This window comes from Crinia signifera, chromosome 2, assembly GCF_055691185.1.
Source record: "Crinia signifera chromosome 2, ASM5569118v1, whole genome shotgun sequence".
Taxonomy (NCBI): domain Eukaryota; kingdom Metazoa; phylum Chordata; class Amphibia; order Anura; family Myobatrachidae; genus Crinia; species Crinia signifera.
This window is the reverse complement of record NC_139218.1, coordinates 47542567-47563194: the sequence shown is the minus strand read 5'-3', so window position 1 is coordinate 47563194 and position 20628 is coordinate 47542567. Positions and strand designations below refer to the sequence as shown.

General features: G+C 47.1%; 1 protein-coding gene across 4 annotated transcripts in view; it reads left to right on the top strand.

The window, feature by feature from the left end:
* The window catches only part of CMSS1 (cms1 ribosomal small subunit homolog), a 313649-nt gene that overhangs the window by 277119 nt on the left and 15902 nt on the right, over nt 1-20628 (top strand). Inside the window, exons 2-6 of one of the 4 annotated variants that reach the window (XM_083171980.1) lie at nt 8414-8514; nt 15802-15873; nt 17423-17491; nt 19340-19411; nt 19573-19702. In XM_083171980.1, the coding sequence (XP_083028106.1) occupies nt 8414-8514; nt 15802-15873; nt 17423-17491; nt 19340-19411; nt 19573-19702 (444 nt within the window). The remainder of the gene's footprint in view (nt 1-8413; nt 8515-15801; nt 15874-17422; nt 17492-19339; nt 19412-19572; nt 19703-20628) is intronic. The other 3 variants (XM_083171984.1, XM_083171983.1, XM_083171981.1) reach the window with 3 other exon arrangements.

Sequence of the window (20628 nt, the reverse complement as noted above, 5' to 3'; positions counted from 1 at the left end):
TTCCCCTGCCTACTTGTGGCTTTGTGCAGTGGAGGAGGGGCTATGATGTGTGTGCATCTTTAAGGCCTACCCCTCCATCTTAACTAGAGAAGTTGCCCGTGGTGAGGGCTTCTGTTCTTCTCAGAAAACTACTCAAAGTTCTGGAGGCTTCCTTGCATTTCGGGAGAGAAGGCAAGTAGGAGAGAATGTGAATTAAAAAAATAGATACTTGTGTATTATCACATGGCGGCAGGCTAAGTAGCCCAACAGCTGCCTAGCGTTAGTCAGCGTAGTGACTCTGTGGCAGCCCTGCGTAGTCAGCGTAGTGTCCCCGGGAGCTGCAGCTCTGTGCCCGCCATCCCTGACAAGCTTAGTGAGCGCCTTTCACACAGCGCCAGTAACCGTCAGATCCCCTACGCTGGCGGGCGCCGGCGGAGAGGGGATCATCTGGGCGCCGGTGGAGAGGTGCTCCATCTGTCTGAGACGCATGAGCATCTCAGTTATTATTGCGGCAGGGTACGGCAACCCTGCCTGTGTCCGCTTCAGGGAGACAGACAGGGTTAGGAGTTTGTTCACGAGTGCGTCTCCTGCACAAAGGGGGACTTCGGTGTGCAAGTGCGTCTCATGCACAATAAAGGATGCAGTTGCCAGTGCTCCATGTTACATATCGGCAAATGCCTCCATTTCAAAGCTCCACTATCCACGCCAGCCCAAAGTGTGGCGAGCGTACGCAGTGCGTGTCCTCCCGACTTGTTCATTCCCCCACTATCCACGTCAGTGTCGAGTTGTTTTAATAAAGTGTGGCGAGTGCAGCGAGCGGACGCGGATTACTTGACCTGTATTCCGTGTCCCCTTGTGGGCTCACTGCACTCGCCACGCTTCGGGCTCTGTGGTTTCGCGCACGCCACACTTTATAAATACAACTCCACGGCCGACGTGGATAGTGGGGGTATGAACAGGTCGGGAGGACTCGTACCGCGTCCCCCCGCGGGGCTGGCATGGATATTGGGGGTGTTTTCACACCTGTCATGTCAGGCAGGTTAAAATAGTCAGTGGTTCCCGCACAATGTAATAAGCGCTGACTGACTACGCTAACTAGGTAAGCTCCGGCTAGCAGCGAATGGGTGGGAAGACTACGCTGATACTGACAGGGACGCTGACTACGCTGGCCGTGGGAACACTGATGCTGACAGGGACACTACGCTAACTACGTAACTGTCGCTGTGAAACTACACAAGTACCAAAAAATATCCTGAGATTTCTTTAAATGAGGAAACGTGGAGGTGTTGTCCATGTCAGTCAATGAGATGCTAGCTATCAAATTGTACAGTGTGCTAGATACAAATATCCTTAGAAAGAACACAGGGGGAGATGTATGAAGCAGTGATAAGTCACTGGTTCCTACATCTACCCCTGAGGATAAAATAGGGTTTAGGCTACCAAAAGGTAAACATGGGGCAGACTGTGGGTGAAGTGGTTCTAATCTCCTGTCAAACACTCTGTTTTTATATTTCAATCACTTTTGCATTGTGGAAAGTTTGACATAAGTCTCCTGTCTACACTTGCGGCCTCTTTGCTGTAAGCTCATGTAGTTTCCTCCATGGAGTATGGGTCATTGAGTTGACCACTGAAGGTTGACAGGGTTTAGGTTGTCACATGAAATAGGTAAGGTCGACAGGGTTTAGGTTGTCACATAAAATATTTAAGGTTGACAGGGTTGGAAGCTCAACACAAGAGTTAGGTTGACTATGGGAAGGTCAACATGGACACTGTTGAAGCGTACCGCATCCCCTTGTTGCGTTCTCAATACACACGTGTCGACCTTTTGACTGTCGACTTCCCCATTGGCGACCTAATGCTTTTGTCGACCTTCCAACCCTGTTGACCTATTTTATGTGTTGTTCCAATGCATGTCGACATATGACCGTATCCATATGACCTCCATGGATGATCTACATCATTGAGGTGGATCCTTCCATCCTTGGCTTGACTATTTCTGATTAAGTCTAATTCCTGGCCATAAAAAGAGCTGCCGGGGGGGGGGGGGGGGGGGCAGCTATTTGTCACCCAGGCAATGACATCCCTCAGTGCTGTACTGGAGATGGCTGTATGCAGCGCTCTCTGTGTTGGGCTGCATTCCTTTCCAGCTCTGACATGGTGTAAGGATCGTTTTAGATGCAGCACATTTAGACTCTTCTGAGAAGTCCTCGGTATATATTTGCAATGGTTACAGTTACTCAGCAATTTACGGTTAGTTGTAAATAGTTATTTATTATGATGACCTTTCACTAATAAAGTTCACAAGAGGAGATGTCCCAAGTTAGCAGTGTACGGCTGCTATGGTACATATGGGTTATGCAGGATGAGAGTGATGCGTGCATTGCCGGTAAGGGCTGTTGTTATTCCCATTTATGTAACTAGCACCAATTATGTAGCACTGTGCAGAGAATATTGGTCATTCCCATCAGTGCCTGCACTACTGGATCAGCCTACATTCTCTAACATAGGCACATGTACTAAGACTTGGGGTGGGATGGTCTAACATCCGCCTCCCCTCTCCGCCGGCTGCCACATTCTTACTAATCGCATATGACAGCTCTTCCGATAAGAGCTGTCGGTACTTGTGTATTATCACGGCGCCCATCGCATAAGGCATGCGATGGTATGACCTCACCTAGAGTACGGAGTACAGTTCTGGGCCCCACACTATAAAAAGGACATCATAGAATTAGAAAAAGTCCAAAGGCGAGCAACAAAGCTTATTAGGGGAATGGAGAATTTAAGCTACGGGGAGAGATTAAGCAATTTGGGACTATTTACATTAGAAAAGAGACGTTTAAGGGGGGACATGCTCAACATGTACAAGTATATCAAGGGCCAATATAAGGAACTGTCACACACCCTATTTTCTACTAGAAAGGAATCTAGGACGCGAGGGCATGAGTATAGATTAGAAGAAAAAAGATTTAATTCAGCTAGTAGAAAGAATTTCTTTACGGTCAGAACAGTCAAACTCTGGAACTCTCTTCCCAGAGAGGTGGTAACGGCTGGCTCATTAAATGCGTTCAAGGCAAAGTTGGACAAACATTTACTGGAGAAAAACATCCATGGGTACAAATAAGAAATATAATTTGTCTGTAAAATACCAGAACCTACCAAATCAGCAATGGATATCTATACCAGGTTGAACTAGATGGACGCAAGTCTTTTTTCAACCTTACCCACTATGTAACTATGTAACTATGTATGCGATGTTCCGCGATGTCATACAATGTTAAAATTGTATGGCATTGTATATGGCATACAATGCCATACAATGTGATGTGATGTGATTATAAATTGTATAAGTAGCCTAATGGTGGCTTACAATGTTAAATGGACCCCCACTATGAACGTGAACTGGAAGAGTGGCGAGCGCAGCGGTACGCGTCCTTCGACCTTTTCATACCCCCACTATCCACGTCGGCGTGGAGTTGATTTTATATAGTGTGGCGTGCGCAGCGAGCCACCGAGACCGAAGCGTGGCTAGCGCAGCGAGCCACCGAGCCCGAAGCGTGGCGAGCGCAGCCACGCTTCGGGCTCGGTGGCTCGCTGCGCTCGCCACACTATATATAATCAACTCCACGCCTACGTGGATAGTGGGGGTATGAAAAAGGTCAGAGGACGCATACCGCTGCCCCTTTGTGGGCTCACTGTGCTCGCCACGCTTTGGGTTCACGTTCATACTGGGCGTGGCGTGGAGGTGCATTTAACATTGTAAGTACCCATTAGGGTGCTTATACAATTTAAAATCGTATAGGGGGCTTATATCGCATGCAATGCGATGCAAAACGGGGCACTGGTATGCGATGGGCACCGTGATAATACACAAGTACCGAGCTGTCCTTTCCGCTGCTGCGCCGTCCCTGGACTTCAGGGTCTGAGACGCGGAAGTCCCTCTGTGCATGCGCAGAGAGTGACGGCACGGCCATGGGGCATGCTGGGAGGGATCAGTGACAGCTCCCTCACACAGCGCTGCGGAGAGTAGCCCATAGGCTACTACAGGTTATTGCTGGCAAAAGCTGGCGATACCCTCCGCAGCGCTGTCCCAATGGAGGGGCTTTAGAGCATATACGAAAATGCAGTAAAAACCCAGATAACAGGGTTTTTACCGCATTTTCGGTTTATAGCATCCCTGATGGCTGATAGACCATGCCTAGGTGGACAGCCAGTAGTGTGACACCATATGGCTAAAAGGTCTACAGTGGTAATTGTGACCCACATACTCAGGTGTTGAAATTAAGACTGTGAAAAACGTATGCTGACCTATCGACCTTGTGCGTGATCTTTCTTGAATCTTATTGGAGAAAGAGCGATATATAAATAAATTTGATATTCTCCTTCTTTGTAACTATTAGGAACAGTGGTGCACTAAGCCAGTGATGTTTTCAGTGAAGAATTGTCCTAATACTGGGGCTGGCTCTTTGGCCCGTAATCAATGCGGACAGCGAGTGTGTTAACGACCGCGCTGGCCCCTCACCCTATTCTATGTTCTAGATGAATCCTCGCTGTTAGCGGCTGCACACGCCATTTCCCAGTCGCTGCAAAAACCTAGCAAGGGGGGAATGGCGTATGCAGGGGGGGGGGGGCAGTTGAATACTGACACTTCTCATCACAGCTCGCAAAAAAAACATAAAATATACCCCTTAGTCTCACATAAAGTGGCTGTGGCTGCAGGATTAGCTACTTTATGTTAATGTGAGTGTGTGTTTAACTAATTCCCCCCCACACACACACACACACACACACATATGCAGGGCCGGTGCAAGGCACCGGAGCGCCCCAGGCGAGTCGGGTTGGGGGCGCCCCAGTGCTGGGGGGAGGGAGGGGGGGGGGGTGTGGTACCTGTGTAAAAAAATTGCTGCCCCGGCGTCCCTGCAGTTCTGGGGCGGTCAGGGGTGTCCGTGCCGTAGGGGTACCTGCGGCGCCGTCATGTGTATAAAGCTAGCTGCGGCCGGCGGGGTCCCTGTAGTGAATAGCAAATAACTAGCGCTTCCCGCGCTGCCGCGCGCATAGCGCTAGTTATTTGCTATTCACTACAGGGACCCTGCCGGCCGCAGCCAGCGTTATACACATCACGGCGCCGCAGGTACCCCTACGGCACGGACACCCCTGACCGCCCCAGCACTGCAGGGACGCCGGGGCAGCAATTTTTTTACACAGTTCGCTGGGGGTGAGGGGCGAACTGCCGCCCTCCAGGTGCCGGCGCCCTAGGCAAATGCCTAGAGCTGCCTAGTGGTGGCACCGGCCCTGCACATATGACTCGCATGGAGTGTGTGGTATATTCCCAGGACATTCCCACAAGCCTATTTATGTGCGATCGCTTTGCCATTGCCCAGTTCCTGCCCCAAAATGCAGTATTTACCAAAAGACAGATCTGGCCAAGTTCTGTCAGACTTTTAAAACAGCCACATGCAAAACTGATAGCACAAACTTGCTATGGGCATCCACAAAGAATGTACCCATTATGTCTACACAGGATGTCGCTAACTTTTAACCTCAGTCGTTTTCATAAACTATTCCCTCGAGTGAAATTTTATGGAACATGTCTATGTAAACTGAATTCAGAATATACGATTGTTACTGTGTCCATTAGTCCTGTTGGAGGCATAGTTCCATACAGGAAAAGAGTGAGCTCCAGTTTCCAATTATACTGTAACATGATATGTGTAAAAAGCCCAGTAAGTAACAAGTGGTCACCAGCAATGACAAAGACTACATTGCTGGGATACCAGTGCTAAAGGATTTATATGCTGAGCATTGTGACTTCCCCTAGGAGTGCAGTGATTATAGTCCCTCATTGTAAACTTCTGTCTGCTTACCTTTCGGACATCCAAGAGAAACATGGTGGCAAACATTGGCCATGAACCAATCCGGCCCAACTGGGCCTCCTCCACCCACTATCCATGGTCTTTTATCTTATAGAACCTCCCTCCATTGGTAATACCCATCCATTCGCTCCAACATCTGTTCTACGTGACATCACTGATCACAAGTCTTCCCAAAAACCTTTGTGATACAGACGCCCATGATCTACAATGGGCTAATGATAGCTGAAGTACATTACCCTTTATCACCGACTGCTTTTGTGACTGATAGCAGAGGGCCAGGTCCCAGCAGATATATCCGATAGCTGTAACAGTACCCTCAGAATAAATTACCCTACTACTGTACTTCAACAATGCCACAAGCCACCGAAAAATGTTGGGTGATTGACCACAATTATGCTTTAATAAGTATTTTATACAGTATGTTTAGTTTTTATATAAGCAAAATATCAGTATATTTAGCAATGCTGTTTAGTGAACTACCCAATATGCCATGAGTTTTGATGTATAACATTGGGGGCATCTGTTGTTGAGAAGTAATTCGTCTTGGGGAGCCTCAGGACACTTGCAGGGGTGCCTTGGGTTGGTGGACCAGGATCAATTCATACTATTAATGGTCGATGTAAAAGGCAAAACTAGTGCTGGTGGCTGCCAATCATAATATACTGTATGTTGACAAACAGAAGCAAATCCTGTCCCTCACCACATAACTGTCACATATACACACAATGCACTTAATTTAATGGTTTGTTTTTTTTCTAAATTTCTCAATAAGAAACATTTGGCCTAGGGGTGCCTTAAAACATTTTGATGCTCTAGGGTGCCGTGATTCAAAAAAGTTTGGGAACCCCTGGTCTAGAGAATGTTGGGATTTGAATGCTATCAGTTTTTGTAACCTAATTAAAATTTAAAAAAAAAACATTACTTCTAATTCACTTCATAATCCAAAAATGTTGGCATTTTTTACTAAATTTAATTTACTGTAACTCTAATTTACTGACCGTTTAGTTTCACTTGTTGTCTCTATTCATTTCATCGATTTCCCACCTCAAAACATGGCACATAGATTTATTTATTTATTTACAGTTTCTTATATAGTGCAGCAGATTCTGTTACAGTTTCTTATATAGCGCAGCAGATTCCATTGCGCTTTACAATAGTAGACAGTGATAAGACAAACTGGGTAACAACAGACAGACTTGGAGGTAGGAGGGCCCTGCTGCAAGCTTACAATCTATAGGGATATAGGAGGGAAACATAAGGACAGGCACCAGTAATAGCATAGCAGTTACAAGTCCAGAAGGGAAGCTATATAATACATAAGTGCCTCGGAGGGTTATGCATGTAGAACTTAAATATGATAGGCTTGCCTGAAGAGGTGAGTTTTCAGGGAACGCTTGAAAGATGGCATCAATTGAAATAAGGACAAATGACAATAATTCAATTGTCGTGTATTATATAATAGGAGAAGAAGAATTGAAATATACTGTATGAATGTATTGTGCAGTGTACATAGTGTTATCGTAGCAATTAGTGTGTCATTAGGAAGGGGGACAGTGTTATTTACGTGAGCTGCAAGGTTACAACTTTCCCTCATCCATCACTGCTAGATTCCTTCTCCTATTTCTGCTGCAGTGAAGGTGAGCCGGCCTCCGGAGCTGGTCAGATGACAAGTAATGAAGATCGAATATATATTCCTAGAAATTCTCTCCCTTCCCCTATTCATTACTATACTTCTGAAGTGGTAGGATCTGTAATTAATAGGAAACCGCAGACATTATATATATATAGCAGCCTGCACTGACTACATTTAATATTTAGGTCTTTGTGGCCACTTGTATTGAAGGTATGCAGTCGGGTTGCTGACAAAGTGGAATGGTTTAGAATTTTGTCATATTCATTATGTCGACATTGACAAAATGTCAAGATCTTTAAAAAGTCAACATTATACATGGCTACATTGTGGACATATGAGCGCTAGGGTCAAATACTACTTTTGACATTCTCACTGCCGACCTGGAGACTCATCTTCAGTCTGAATCACACACATGGCGTCCGTTCCAATATATCTCTGCATAGTTATAAAATAAAGTCCATGGTAAGCGACTGTCGGCTCGACATGTCAACATTAACACAAAAACTGTAAAAAAAAAATCCCTCGTGTCAACCTTTTCCATGTTGACCATTTCTTGTGTCAACCCTTTGCATGCAAGCATACACACACACGGATTAATTTTGTCAGAGGGCATTTAACCTACCAGTATGTTTTTTGGAGTGCTGGAACCTGGAGCACTTGTAGGAAACCCACGCACGCACAGGGAGAACATACACACCTTGCACAGATATTATTGTGAATTACACGTATGACCTGCTGTGAGGCAGTAATGCTAACTCTATGCCATTGTGTTGCTCGTTATGAATAATAATTTTTATGACCCTGCAGTTCTTTGTATCGGTTTTTCTACAAAAAAAAAGCCAAACCGAGCTTTTCACGTAAGACCAAAGTTTAGATCATAGAATAAGATATGTATATAACAGAATAAATGGTATGCTTTCGTTTCATCTAGAACCCGTGGATGATGTAAAAGGGGAGGAAAGTGATGGCGAACCCACCGCAAAAAAGAGTAAGGTGACATCAGAACGGTCTTCTAAAAAGAAAAAGAAGCAGGTAACAAATGAATACAATAAATACATAGGGATCTGCTTGTCATTGGTGGCAGTTGTGCACTGTATAATTCCTGATCACTGTATAACATACAAACGATGGCTTTTCATGGCTATGTTACAGTGGCTCAGATAGGAGTCTATACAGGGGAAGAGGCTGGCTGGAAAGTATCAGCTATCACTTCACTACCTGTTCTGACACTGCAGGAGCGGGATCAGAAGATCCCTCTCTGGTAGTAAACCTTCTATAGGGCCACAGCAGGGATGGCGTGAACGCAGTCCCCATGGAGAATATAGGAACTACTTTCTGAAGAGATTGTTAGCCTGCATTTAGTGATACTTCAATACTTTACTGTGGTAGTAATTATTTCATTGCATTTGATGATATTGAGTACATTTTTAAAAAGCGTTAAATGAAATGATTGAGTAACATGTGAATTCTTTAATTTGGGTATGCATCGTTAGTTCTCCACCAGTTACGTCGAAATGATTAGGTCGAACTTTCTGCATGTCGACCCAAATGCATGTCGACCCAATGCTTAATGTACATATCCCCTTTAATTTACTCAGACATTATGGTATTGATTGTCTAATCTAAACTAAATATAAAAAACAACTGTGAGGCCTGTTTATTATTCTAGACCAGGGGTCCTCACACTATTTTGCCCTGGGACCCCTCAGACATTAAAAATAATGACAGGATCCCAGCAAGTTACTGCAGAAGGTCATCACATCATATGTGTAGGCAGCAGACAGCACATACATGGCAGCAATGTGGAGGCACAAAGTGATGGGAAGGGTAAAATATCATAGGATGAGATATTCAGAAAGTGAGAGATTTGATAAGAAGTCTCCAGGGTTTTTTTTTTTTTTTTTAAAGCGGCAATCATTTACACTTCAAAATCAAACTGGTTTTGCAGTGTAAATGATTGCCGCTTTAAAAAAAATGGAGATTTCTTACCACATCTCTCACTTTTTGAATCTGTCACCCTATTACATTCCCCCCCGAGGAGTCTAAAATAACAGACAATTCAACAGGTTTTTCAGACTCCTTGGATCACTGTCTAAAAGATTAGAAAAGCCATCAGCCTGATGGTCAGCAACTTGGAGTCCCATCCCGATGCTGAGAAGGTCGGGCCCACTTTGGGTTCAGGACCCACAGTTTGAGAACCACTGTTCTAGACTATAATTGCAACCGTTGTTTTTCTTTTAATTGCTTCAAGAGAGAAAACTAAATCTTATTAATCCAGACCAGTAAGTGTTAATTTATGGCTTCCCCAGCATTCAGTGTCATTTGCTTAGTATAATGCTGCCCATACACTTGTGAGATATTGTATACAATCCTTCGATTTCGACCTCATCTGGCTGAGAAATCGAATGATTGTATGCACAAAATGTGTGCCATTCGACGCGATGCGCGGGCACGCTGCTCGAATGTCACGTCTCACGGTCTTAAGTGCTGCACATATTTCTCGAATTGTATGTGCGGTCGAATGCTGCTTTGTGTGCATGCGATTTTTCTAAACGGCGACGTGCGATTCCTGAAGAGTTCTGGTCACTTCCTGGCCCCTCCTCTTCCCAACAATTTTTTTTTTTTATCGAACGGTGCATTCGATAAATCGCATGATCGAATGCAAAATTGAATGCACTAAAATGCTTTTTTTCATGCGATTTATCGAATGCTGAGCTTCAAGGCAAATCGAACCCGAGATCGCATCGAATGTAATCGCACAAGTGTATGGGCAGCATTGGACTTTCCTGATAACAGAGCTGGTATTGCAGCAGCTGAATAGACTTCCCCTTGCTAAAGCAATTTACTGCCTGTGCAGATTACTACCAGCCACAGCAGGGTTATATTGCCTCAGATGCATTACAGTTTCTGACCCAGATTCTCTAAGCTTCAAAAGTGAGAAAATGGAGAGTGATAAACAGCCAGCCAATCAGCTCCTGCCTGACATTTTTCAAACACAGTCTGTGGCATGGCAGGTAGGAGCTGATTGGCTGGCTGTTTAACACTCTCCATCTTATCACTTTTGGAGCTTAAAGAATCTGGCCCTCTTTCTGCTGATGAGACTTATCCCACTTTAATAAATCTGCCGGAGGTTTTGCTATATGTTAGAGCATGGGTCTTGAACCTGTGGCCCTCAAGATGTTGTGAAACTACATGTTCCAACATGCATTGCCACATTTTTTCTTATGAGAGCATGCCAAAACTGTCAGGGCATGCTGGGACATGTAGTTCTACAACATCTGGAGGACCACAGGTTGAAGACGTGTGTTAGAGCACACATACACATTATTAGCGTGTGACCCTCACGTCCTCATGCTACTACATTATAAGTGAATTCTAAAACTTAGTCATAAATCCTTATGGGGGCTATGAACATATATATAGGTCCTAATTCAGGTTGGCTTGATAAGCAGCGGTCATTCGCTGCCTAGTGAGACGATAAACGTCACCCGGCCGAACGCCAGCCTGCTGCGGAGTGTCCTTGGTACCATGCGAGGGGATATGTATGCTAACACATCCCCTCGCATGCAGCCGAATCGGAGAGAAATCATTCGATAGTCTCTGACCATCGAATGATTTCTCTCCCCTACGGAAATAAAAGTCAGTCTAAACTAACTTTGATTTCCGACCGAGTCCACCGAAGAGTGGGTGGGCGTTGACATCAGGTGACATCAGCCGCCTGCCCTGAGCAGGCATTGGTTCAGCTGCATTCTCCGGGGAACGCCCATAAAAATGCTGAGGGGGCAAGACTGAGGGTACCAGGAAGCAGCCGAGTTCCTGAATTGTTCTAAGAATGCCCAGGGCGGATCTACGGCTCACGCCAAATGCCTTGGGGCAGCGACAGTGCCTCCCTGTTCCCTGAGTTGCAGAACCACTCGCATTCCTTATGTCACACATCATGCATTATAAGAGTACCAAGAAAAGAGGGATCTGAAGGGATCCCTCCCAGTTATCCGAAAGCTCTTTCCTTAGGAAAGAATATGACAGCAGTAGCTATCAAAATGAATAATAATAATAATTTTATTTATATAACGATCTTTCTCCAATAGGGCTCATGGCACTTAACAAATACAATATACATCATATAGTACAGGAACAATGAAATACAGAAAAGCTTTCAAAAACTACAGTAAGCATGGAGATGCTTAAGGGAATTTCAAAAATGCTTGAGTAAACAGGAAAGTCTTTAGTCTGTTTTGAAGTATTATAGAGTGGGGCAGTAGCGCACGCAGGGGGGGTTTCTGAGTACCCAGAAACCCCCCCCAGGAGTCTAAGGGCCCTAGGCTGATAGCTGAGGGTCCCCTCTTTCCATGGGTACAAGAATTTTAAAAATCGGCCCTTGGAAACCGGAGATATCTGACTTCAAAGCAGTGGTCCCCATCCAAGCCTGTTAATTGCTCTTCCCAGTCAGATATTTCAGGTTCTTTCTGACTTAGAGTTTTTTCTGAGGCTATAGTCCAAAAGCTGGGACTCTCCCCCTTTGATGGACACTAGTAGCTTGTCTCTCCTGTTCCAAGAACCAGAGACATCAGCCTTCCAGCAGCTGGTTACTGCTCCAGCTCCACACACCTGGTATGTAGTTTTATATACTGTACTCGTTGACGGATTGCTCTGCCTCCTGAACTCTGATCCCCTAGTCCCCAGTATCATTTGGTAGCTGGAATTCTCTAGTTTGTAATGCCATTAAAATCTAAGAAATCTATTTCTGGGAACTCGAGATATCTGCAGTCAAGCAAGCTGTCCTCCCACCAGAAAATTGTGAATAATAAGCCCACTCCAGTATACACCCCTCCTCTGCGTATTAAACAGTCTCTACCACCCTGGAAGTTATGTATCAGGGCCCCTTCTTTCAGCCCAATGCCCCCTTCTCCCACCCCATCTCCCACCATCTGTGCAGTAAAGGGGTAATTAGTGGAAATTACTGATCCAGGCCCTACATGCTGAGCGATTGATATAATACCCCCTACCACCCGTGGGACATCAAAGCTTCCCCCACCCCTACCGCCGGAGGATCGGTAGGTGCCCCAATACATTGCTATGCCCAGAGGTCTACACTGCTGTTGACGCCCCTGTGTGTGTGTGTGTATATATATATATATATATATATATATATATATATATATATATATATATATATATATATGTGTGTGTGTATATATATATTATTAATATTATTATTTATATACATTTGTTCTATCTATAATACTTTAACTGACCCGGCATATACTGGGTCACCTAAGTGTCCATCTCCGTGCTTTGCTCCGCCCCTCTGGAAACCCCCTTCTGAAAATCCTGCGTTTGCCACTATGGGGGCCTCTCAAACTGTGCGGGGAAGTGAGTTCTTCGATTTCAAAGCAGGATCTTATTGGCTATCAACTGTCATGTGATTTGGGATAGCCAATAAGATCCTGCTTTGAAATCAGAGTAAATCAGAACCTGCACATCTCTAATACATTGGTGCGCTCCAAAACAGCCATAAACTCCGGTGGTATCTGCAATGTCTCCTATGTCATAGGTCAGGTCAACAGTAACAGCCTCATCTTCGCGGAATTAATGTTTCCACATTGTTTATCAGATTTCTGCTGTTCGAACATGGTTACAGACAAGTTCTCTTCCAAGGTCTGCTCGCTTGTGTGAGCGTGGATTCCAGGCGCCCCATTCTGAATGAAATCTTCCAGCTGGAATACAGACAATAAATAAAAAAGAACTTCTCTCTATAATCATATTTGATATGTAAGCGGAGGACGTGACTGTTGGAACCCTGGGCATTTAGGGAACACGCCCGTGTTATAAAACAGACATGTGGCTTTGTGTCTGTCCATAAAGTGTTTCTGTAGGCCCAGAGCTATAGATCCTCATTTCACGTGTACGAGACGCTGCCACCCCCTCATCGTGTGCAGCTATTAATCTGACGACAGATTTTCCTGTAAAGGTTCGTTTACTTTTCTCCTATCACCAAGTAAACTAAACCGAGACGCGGGACTTCCGCTGGGACTGCGCAGTAATGCCGCCGGACACACGTGCCAGAAAATATCAGGCCAAGAGGATTGTATTTATAATCAAATCAGGTCTTATTGTAGTGCTAAACCTGGGTTTCTATCAGAAACATGCAGCTCATCAGTAATGCGGAGGGGTGAGACTGACCCATATCATCGGAATGTAAATGCTGCTGTAATGGTGTCCGTTTTCCATCTGGATCCCAACAGGCCAAAACCTATAATATTTTCCAACATGAAACTGACACAGGAAACTGTTTTAACAATCTAAGCTGCAAACATAAATGGCAGAGCTATTGCAGATGAGATCCGTATGTGCCAAATCGGCACGCTTCCTATTATTGCTGATTAGGAAAATCCACTTACCGTATCACCAGATGTGACAGATTACAGGAGGACAAGCCAGATAGATGTAAAGTCCTTGTTTATCCCTGAATCTGTGTACTTGATCTCACACACACAGTATGCTGCGTTCCTAATGCTCTAGTTACAGCTGCTGCCGTATTTATGGTTAGAGTGACATCGTGCGTGTTAGTCAGACTTGGCTGACTGATTTGGGGTGTATGTGTGTATGTTTACATATCCCCCACTTCCCATTAACTATATGTACTTCTCCCCCTCAGTCACCAAAGTGTATTTTTTTTTATGTCCACCTCCCCCCAGTCACCATACCCCAAATCACCAGTGTGTATGTCTTTATGTCCTCACCTCCCATTAACAATACGTCCCAGTTGGCAGTGTATATTTTATATGTCCCCTTCCCCCAGTCATCGGAGTGTATGTCACTATGTCAGAGTGCCCCAAATCCTGTGTGTAGGTGTCAATGTCATCATACTTCAAATCACCAGTGTGTAGGTCTCCATGCCCCTCCCCTCCCCAGAGTCACCAGTGTTTAGGCCTCCATGTCCCGTCCCCCCCTTCCAGTCACCAGTGTGTAAGTCTCCATGTCCCCCACCCTCCCAGTCACCAGTGTGTAGGTCTCCATGTCCCCCTCTCCTCCAGTCACCAGTGTGTAAGTCTCCATGTCCCCCACTCTCCCAGTCACCAGTGTGTAGGTCTCCATGTCCCCCACTCTCCCAGTCACCAGTGTGTAGGTCTCCATGTCCCGTCCCGTCCCCCCCCCTTCCAGTCACCAGTGTGTTCATCTCCATGTCCCCCTCTCCTCCAGTCACCAGTGTGTAAGTCTCCATGTCCCCCACTCTCCCAGTCACCAGTGTGTAGGTCTCCATGTCCCCCACTCTCCCAGTCACCAGTGTGTAGGTCTCCATGTCCCGTCCCGTCCCCCCCCCCCTTCCAGTCACCAGTGTGTTCATCTCCATGTCCCCCTCTCCTCCAGTCACCAGTGTGTAAGTCTCCATGTCCCCCACTCTCCCAGTCACCAGTGTGTAGGTCTCCATGTCCCCCTTCCTCGTAGTCAGCTGTGTGTAGGTCTCCATGTCCCCCTTCCTCCTAGTCAGCTGTGTGTAGGTCTCCATGTCCCCCTTCCTCCTAGTCAGCTGTGTGTAGGTCTCCATGTCCCCCTTCCTCCTAGTCAGCTGTGTGTAGGTCTCCATGTCCCACTTCTTCTCAGTCAGCTGTGTGTAGGTCTCCATGTCCCTTTCCGCCTCCGGTTTGTGGCAACAAGAAGGCTGGGGGCTCCAGTTTCTGATAGAGATTTCCTGGACTCTTGGAAGGAGCTGCGGTGGCCATCTTGCATAGCCTCATGGGTCACTCAATTGGTTGATGGTGTCACAGGAGATAATGCTGCATCCTAGGATGCGTCAATGCATCGCACATGCCTGCAAGGAGGTGTTACTTATACCAGACACCACTTGCTGCATTACCATATCTATACATTGATGCAGCTTCTAATGCTGGGTACACACCTTAAGATTTATCCAATCCAATCTGTCTGGTGGGAACAAAAACCTGGAAATGTATGGGAGCAAAGGACAATCGATCAATTGCTCCCAAACACTGATAAAAACGACTTTAACCAATTTATCTGAATTACTATTTTTTGTTTTCCCACCAGATAGATTGGACAGATAAATGTGTACCCAGCATTAGTATACAGCAGCTAAGTTCTCTCCATCCATGTCTGAATCAGCACAAATACCAGCAAGTACTGTCTGGGGGAGGGGGCACCTTCATTTTCTCTTTGGTCAGGGCAGAATGGACTAAGAGAAACAAATATATAATTTGGAGTAGGAAATGAGAAGGCATGAATAACACATGCAGTGATTCTGAAATAAATATATTAGTTTTTTATACTATTTTGCTAAATGTTTTTATTCTTGTGTAGGGTAAGGAATGCATCCTAACTACACCAGAAGCCAAGGACGAGGCCACAAAGAAAACCCCAAAAAAGAAGAAGGTACAGTATATAGATTATCCTTACAGGTGTATGTCACCATGTCAGAGTACCCGCAATCCTGTGTGTAGGTGTCAATGTCATCGTACTTCAAATCACCATTGTGTAGGTCTCCATGCCCCCCCCCCCCCTTCCAATCACCAGTGTGTTGGTCTCCATGTCTGTCCCCTTCTCCAGTGACCAATGTGTAAGTATCCATGTCCCCCTCCCTTCAAGTCACCAATGTGTAGATCTCCATGTCCCTCCCCCCTCCCCAGTCACTAGTGTGTAGGTCTCCATGTCTCCCCCCTCCCCCCCCCCAGTCACCAGTGTGTAGGTCTCCATGTCCCCCTCCCTCACAGTCACCAGTGTGTAGGTCTCCATGTCCCCCTCCCTCACAGTCACCAGTGTGTAGGTCTCCATGTCCCTCTCCCCCAGTCACCAGTATGTAGGTCTCCATGTCCCCCTCCTAGTCACCAGTGTGTAAGTCTCCATGTCCCCCTCCCAGTCATCAGTGTGTAGGTCTCCATGTACCCCTCCCAGTCACCAGTGTGTAGGTCTCCATGTCCCTCTCCCCCCAGTCACCAGTGTGTAGGTCTCCATGTCCCCCTCCCAGTCACCAGTGTGTAGGTCTCCATGTACCCCTCCCAGTCACCAGTGTGAAGGTCTCCATGTCCCTCTCCCCCAGTCACCAGTGTGTAGGTCTCCATGTCCCCCTCCCAGTCACCAGTGTGTAGGTCTCCATGTACCCCTCCCAGTCACCAGTGTGAAGGTCTCCATGTCCCTCTCCCCCCAGTCACCAGTGTGTAGGTCTCCATGTCCCCCTCCCTCCCAGTCACCATAGTGTAGGTCTCCATGTCCCTCTCCCCCCAGTCACCAGTGTGTAGGTCGACATGTCCCTCTCCCTCCAGCCACCAGTGTGTAGGTCTCCATGTCCCCCTCCCAGTCACCAGTGTGTAGGTCTCCATGTACCCCTCCCAGTCACCAGTGTGAAGGTCGACATGTCCCTCTCCCCCCAGTCACCAGTGTGTAGGTCTCCATGTCCCCCTCCCTCCCAGTCACCATAGTGTAGGTCTCCATGTCCCTCTCCCCCCAGTCACCAGTGTGTAGGTCGACATGTCCCTCTCCCTCCAGTCACCAGTGTGTAGGTCTCCATGTACCCCTCCCAGTCAACAGTGTGTAGGGCTCCATGTCCCTCTCCACCCAGTCACCAGTGTGTAAGTCTCCATGTCCCTCTCCCCCCAGTCACCAGTGTGTAGGTCTCCATGTCCCCCTCCCTCCCAGTCACCAATGTGTAGGTCTCCATGTCCCAACCCCCCCCCCAGTCACCAATGTGTAGGTCTCCATGTCCCAACCCCCCAGTCACCAGTGTGTAGGTCTCCATGTCCCACTCCCCCCAGTCATCAGTGTGTAGGTCTCCAAGTCGTCCGTCCCCCCCCCCCCCCCCCTTAAGAGAAACAAATATATAATTTGGAGTAGGAAATGAGAAGGCATGAATAACACACGCAGTGATTCTGAAATAAAAATATTAGTTTTTTATACTATTTTGCTAAATGTTTTTATTCTTGTGTAGGGTAAGGAATGCATCCTAACTACACCAGAAGCCAAGGACGAGGCCACAAAGAAACCCCCCAAAAAGAAGGTATAGTATACAGATTATCCTTACAGGTGTATGTCACCATGTCAGAGTACCCCCAATCCTGTGTGTAGGTGTCAATGTCATTGTACTTCAAATCACCATTGTGTAGGTCTCCATGCCCCCCCCCCCCTTTCCAATCACCAGTGTGTTGGTCTCCATGTCTGTCCCCTTCTCCTCCAGTGACCAATGTGTAAGTATCCATGTCCCCCTCCCTTCCAGTCACCAATGTGTAGATCTCCATGTCCCTCCCCCCTCCCCAGTCACTAGTGTGTAGGTCTCCATGTCTCCCCCCTCCCCCCCCAGTCACCAGTGTGTAGGTCTCCATGTCCCCCTCCCTCACAGTCACCAGTGTGTAGGTCTCCATGTCCCCCTCCCTCACAGTCACCAGTGTGTAGGTCTCCATGTCCCCCTCCCAGTCACCAGTGTGTAGGTCTCCTTGTCCCCCTCCCAGTCATCAGTGTGTAGGTCTCCATGTCCCTCTCCCCCCAGTCACCAGTGTGTAGGTCTCCATGTCCCCCTCCCAGTCACCAGTATGTAGGTCTCCATGTACCCCTCCCAGTCACCAGTGTGTAGGTCTCCATGTCCCTCTCCCCCCAGTCACCAGTGTGTAGGTCTCCATGTCCCCCTCCCAGTCACCAGTGTGTAGGTCTCCATGTACCCCTCCCAGTCACCAGTGTGAAGGTCTCCATGTCCCTCTCCCCCCAGTCACCAGTGTGTAGGTCTCCATGTCCCCCTCCCTCCCAGTCACCATAGTGTAGGTCTCCATGTCCCTCTCCCCCCAGTCACCAGTGTGTAGGTCGACATGTCCCTCTCCCTCCAGTCACCAGTGTGTAGGTCTCCATGTCCCTCTCCCTCCAGTCACCAGTGTGTAGGTCTCCATGTCCCCCTCCCTCCCAGTCACCAATGTGTAGGTCTCCATGTCCCAACCCCCCCCCCCCCAGTCACCAATGTGTAGGTCTCCATGTCCCAACCCCCCAGTCACCAGTGTGTAGGTCTCCATGTCCCCCTCCCAGTCACCAGTGTGTAGGTCTCCATGTACCCCTCCCAGTCACCAGTGTGAAGGTCTCCATGTCCCTCTCCCCCCAGTCACCAGTGTGTAGGTCTCCATGTCCCCCTCCCTCCCAGTCACCATAGTGTAGGTCTCCATGTCCCTCTCCCCCCAGTCACCAGTGTGTAGGTCGACATGTCCCTCTCCCTCCAGTCACCAGTGTGTAGGTCTCCATGTCCCTCTCCCTCCAGTCACCAGTGTGTAGGTCTCCATGTCCCCCTCCCTCCCAGTCACCAATGTGTAGGTCTCAATGTCCCAAACCCCCCCCCCCCCCAGTCACCAATGTGTAGGTCTCCATGTCCCAACCCCCCAGTCACCAGTGTGTAGGTCTCCATGTCCCACTTCCCCCAGTCATCAGTGTGTAGGTCTCCAAGTCCCTCCCCCCCCCCCAGTCTATCCAATCCAATCTGTCTGCTGGGAACAAAAACCTGGAAATGTATGGGAGCAAAGGACAATCGATCAATTGCTCCCAAACACTGATAAAAACGACTTTAACCAATTTATCTGAATTACTATTTTTTGTTTTCCCACCAGATAGATTGGACAGATAAATGTGTACCCAGCATTAGTATACAGCAGCTAAGCCTCTCCATCCATGTCTGAATCAGCACAAATACCAGCAAGTACTGTCTAGGGGAGGGGGCACCTTCATTTTCTCTTTGGTCAGGGCAGAATGGACTAAGAGAAACAAATATATAATTTGGAGTAGGAAATGAGAAGGCATGAATAACACATGCAGTGATTCTGAAATAAAAATATTCTTTTTTTTACTATTTTGCTAAATGTTTTTTATTCTTGTGTAGGGTAAGGAATGCATCCTAACTACACCAGAAGCCAAGGACGAGGCCACAAAGAAAACCCGAAAAAGGAAGAAGGTACAGTATATAGATTATGCAGATTATCCTTACTGCCTGCATTAAAGAGTAACATTCATGAGTGCATTATGGGTGATAATAGAGAATATTTGCTATGTGCAGTCACTCGTTAAGCACTCTGACTAGATTTTGACTGCATGCATTGACTTCTATCATTTCAGAAGACAATAACTGATGTCCTTGCAACATCTGCACCAAAAGCTGGAACCCCACAAGACCTGCAAAAGCTAGTGGTGCAACATTATGGCAACACCAGGTCACACATTGAGTTGGAGGATCTAACACTGCCAGGTAATGTCTTACTGGAAGCCACAGTTTCCCTAAACCTGTGGTAGCCAACTTCAGTCCCCAGTTAAGGTGCCCATACACTGTCTGCAACGTCTCGCAGCAGTGTACGGACACCCGACAGAGTGCGAGCCACATGCAATCCGTTGTGATGGATCGCATGCCCCCCTGCTTCCCGCCCGACCCCAGAACGGGTGGTCGGACGCGATCGAGGCGATTTGGTCCGATTTCGGACGATTGCGACCAATCGGGCCGTTAAATCGGACCAAATCGCCTGTCCCTGACATGCAGTCGGGTCCGATGCGCAGTCCCGCATTGGACCCGACTGCATGTCAGGGACAGGCGATTTGGTCCAATCAGCCGAAATCGGACCAAATCGCCTCGATGTATGGGGGCCTTTAATGTTTTCCCGATCTCCTAACAGAATCCCAAGTGAAGTAATTAGCTCCACCTGTGGCTTTTTTAAAATGTGTCTGTGAGTAATAAATGCACCTTTGCAGCAGCTAGGTTGTCTGGAAAATGTGAACCGTTGGTAGCTCTTGAGGACTGGAGTTGGCTACCACTGCCCTAAACCATACAATTCCGACTGCCTGATGTGAGGCCTTAACCCCATTGTCCAGTCTGTTGATCTCTGTGTCCCACAGTTATAAAGTTGGATGCTATTTCCCACTTACTGCTGACCTACATAGCAGAGAAGCAGTGTATGGGTGCCAGTCAGACCTTGTACTGGCAGCTCAGAAGGGGCAAAGGAACTGCTTAAGCCCCGTACACATGGGGCGATGGGGGGGTCCGTGCTGTGCATTTTGCTTAAGCAGCACACCCCCAATGTGTGCTAAGCAATCTGTGCTCAGTGGGGTTTTGCCTTTGCTTATAGGCAAGACAGTGCAAGCACCGATCATTTAGAAATGGTGCTGAAATTGCCATGTTTGTAT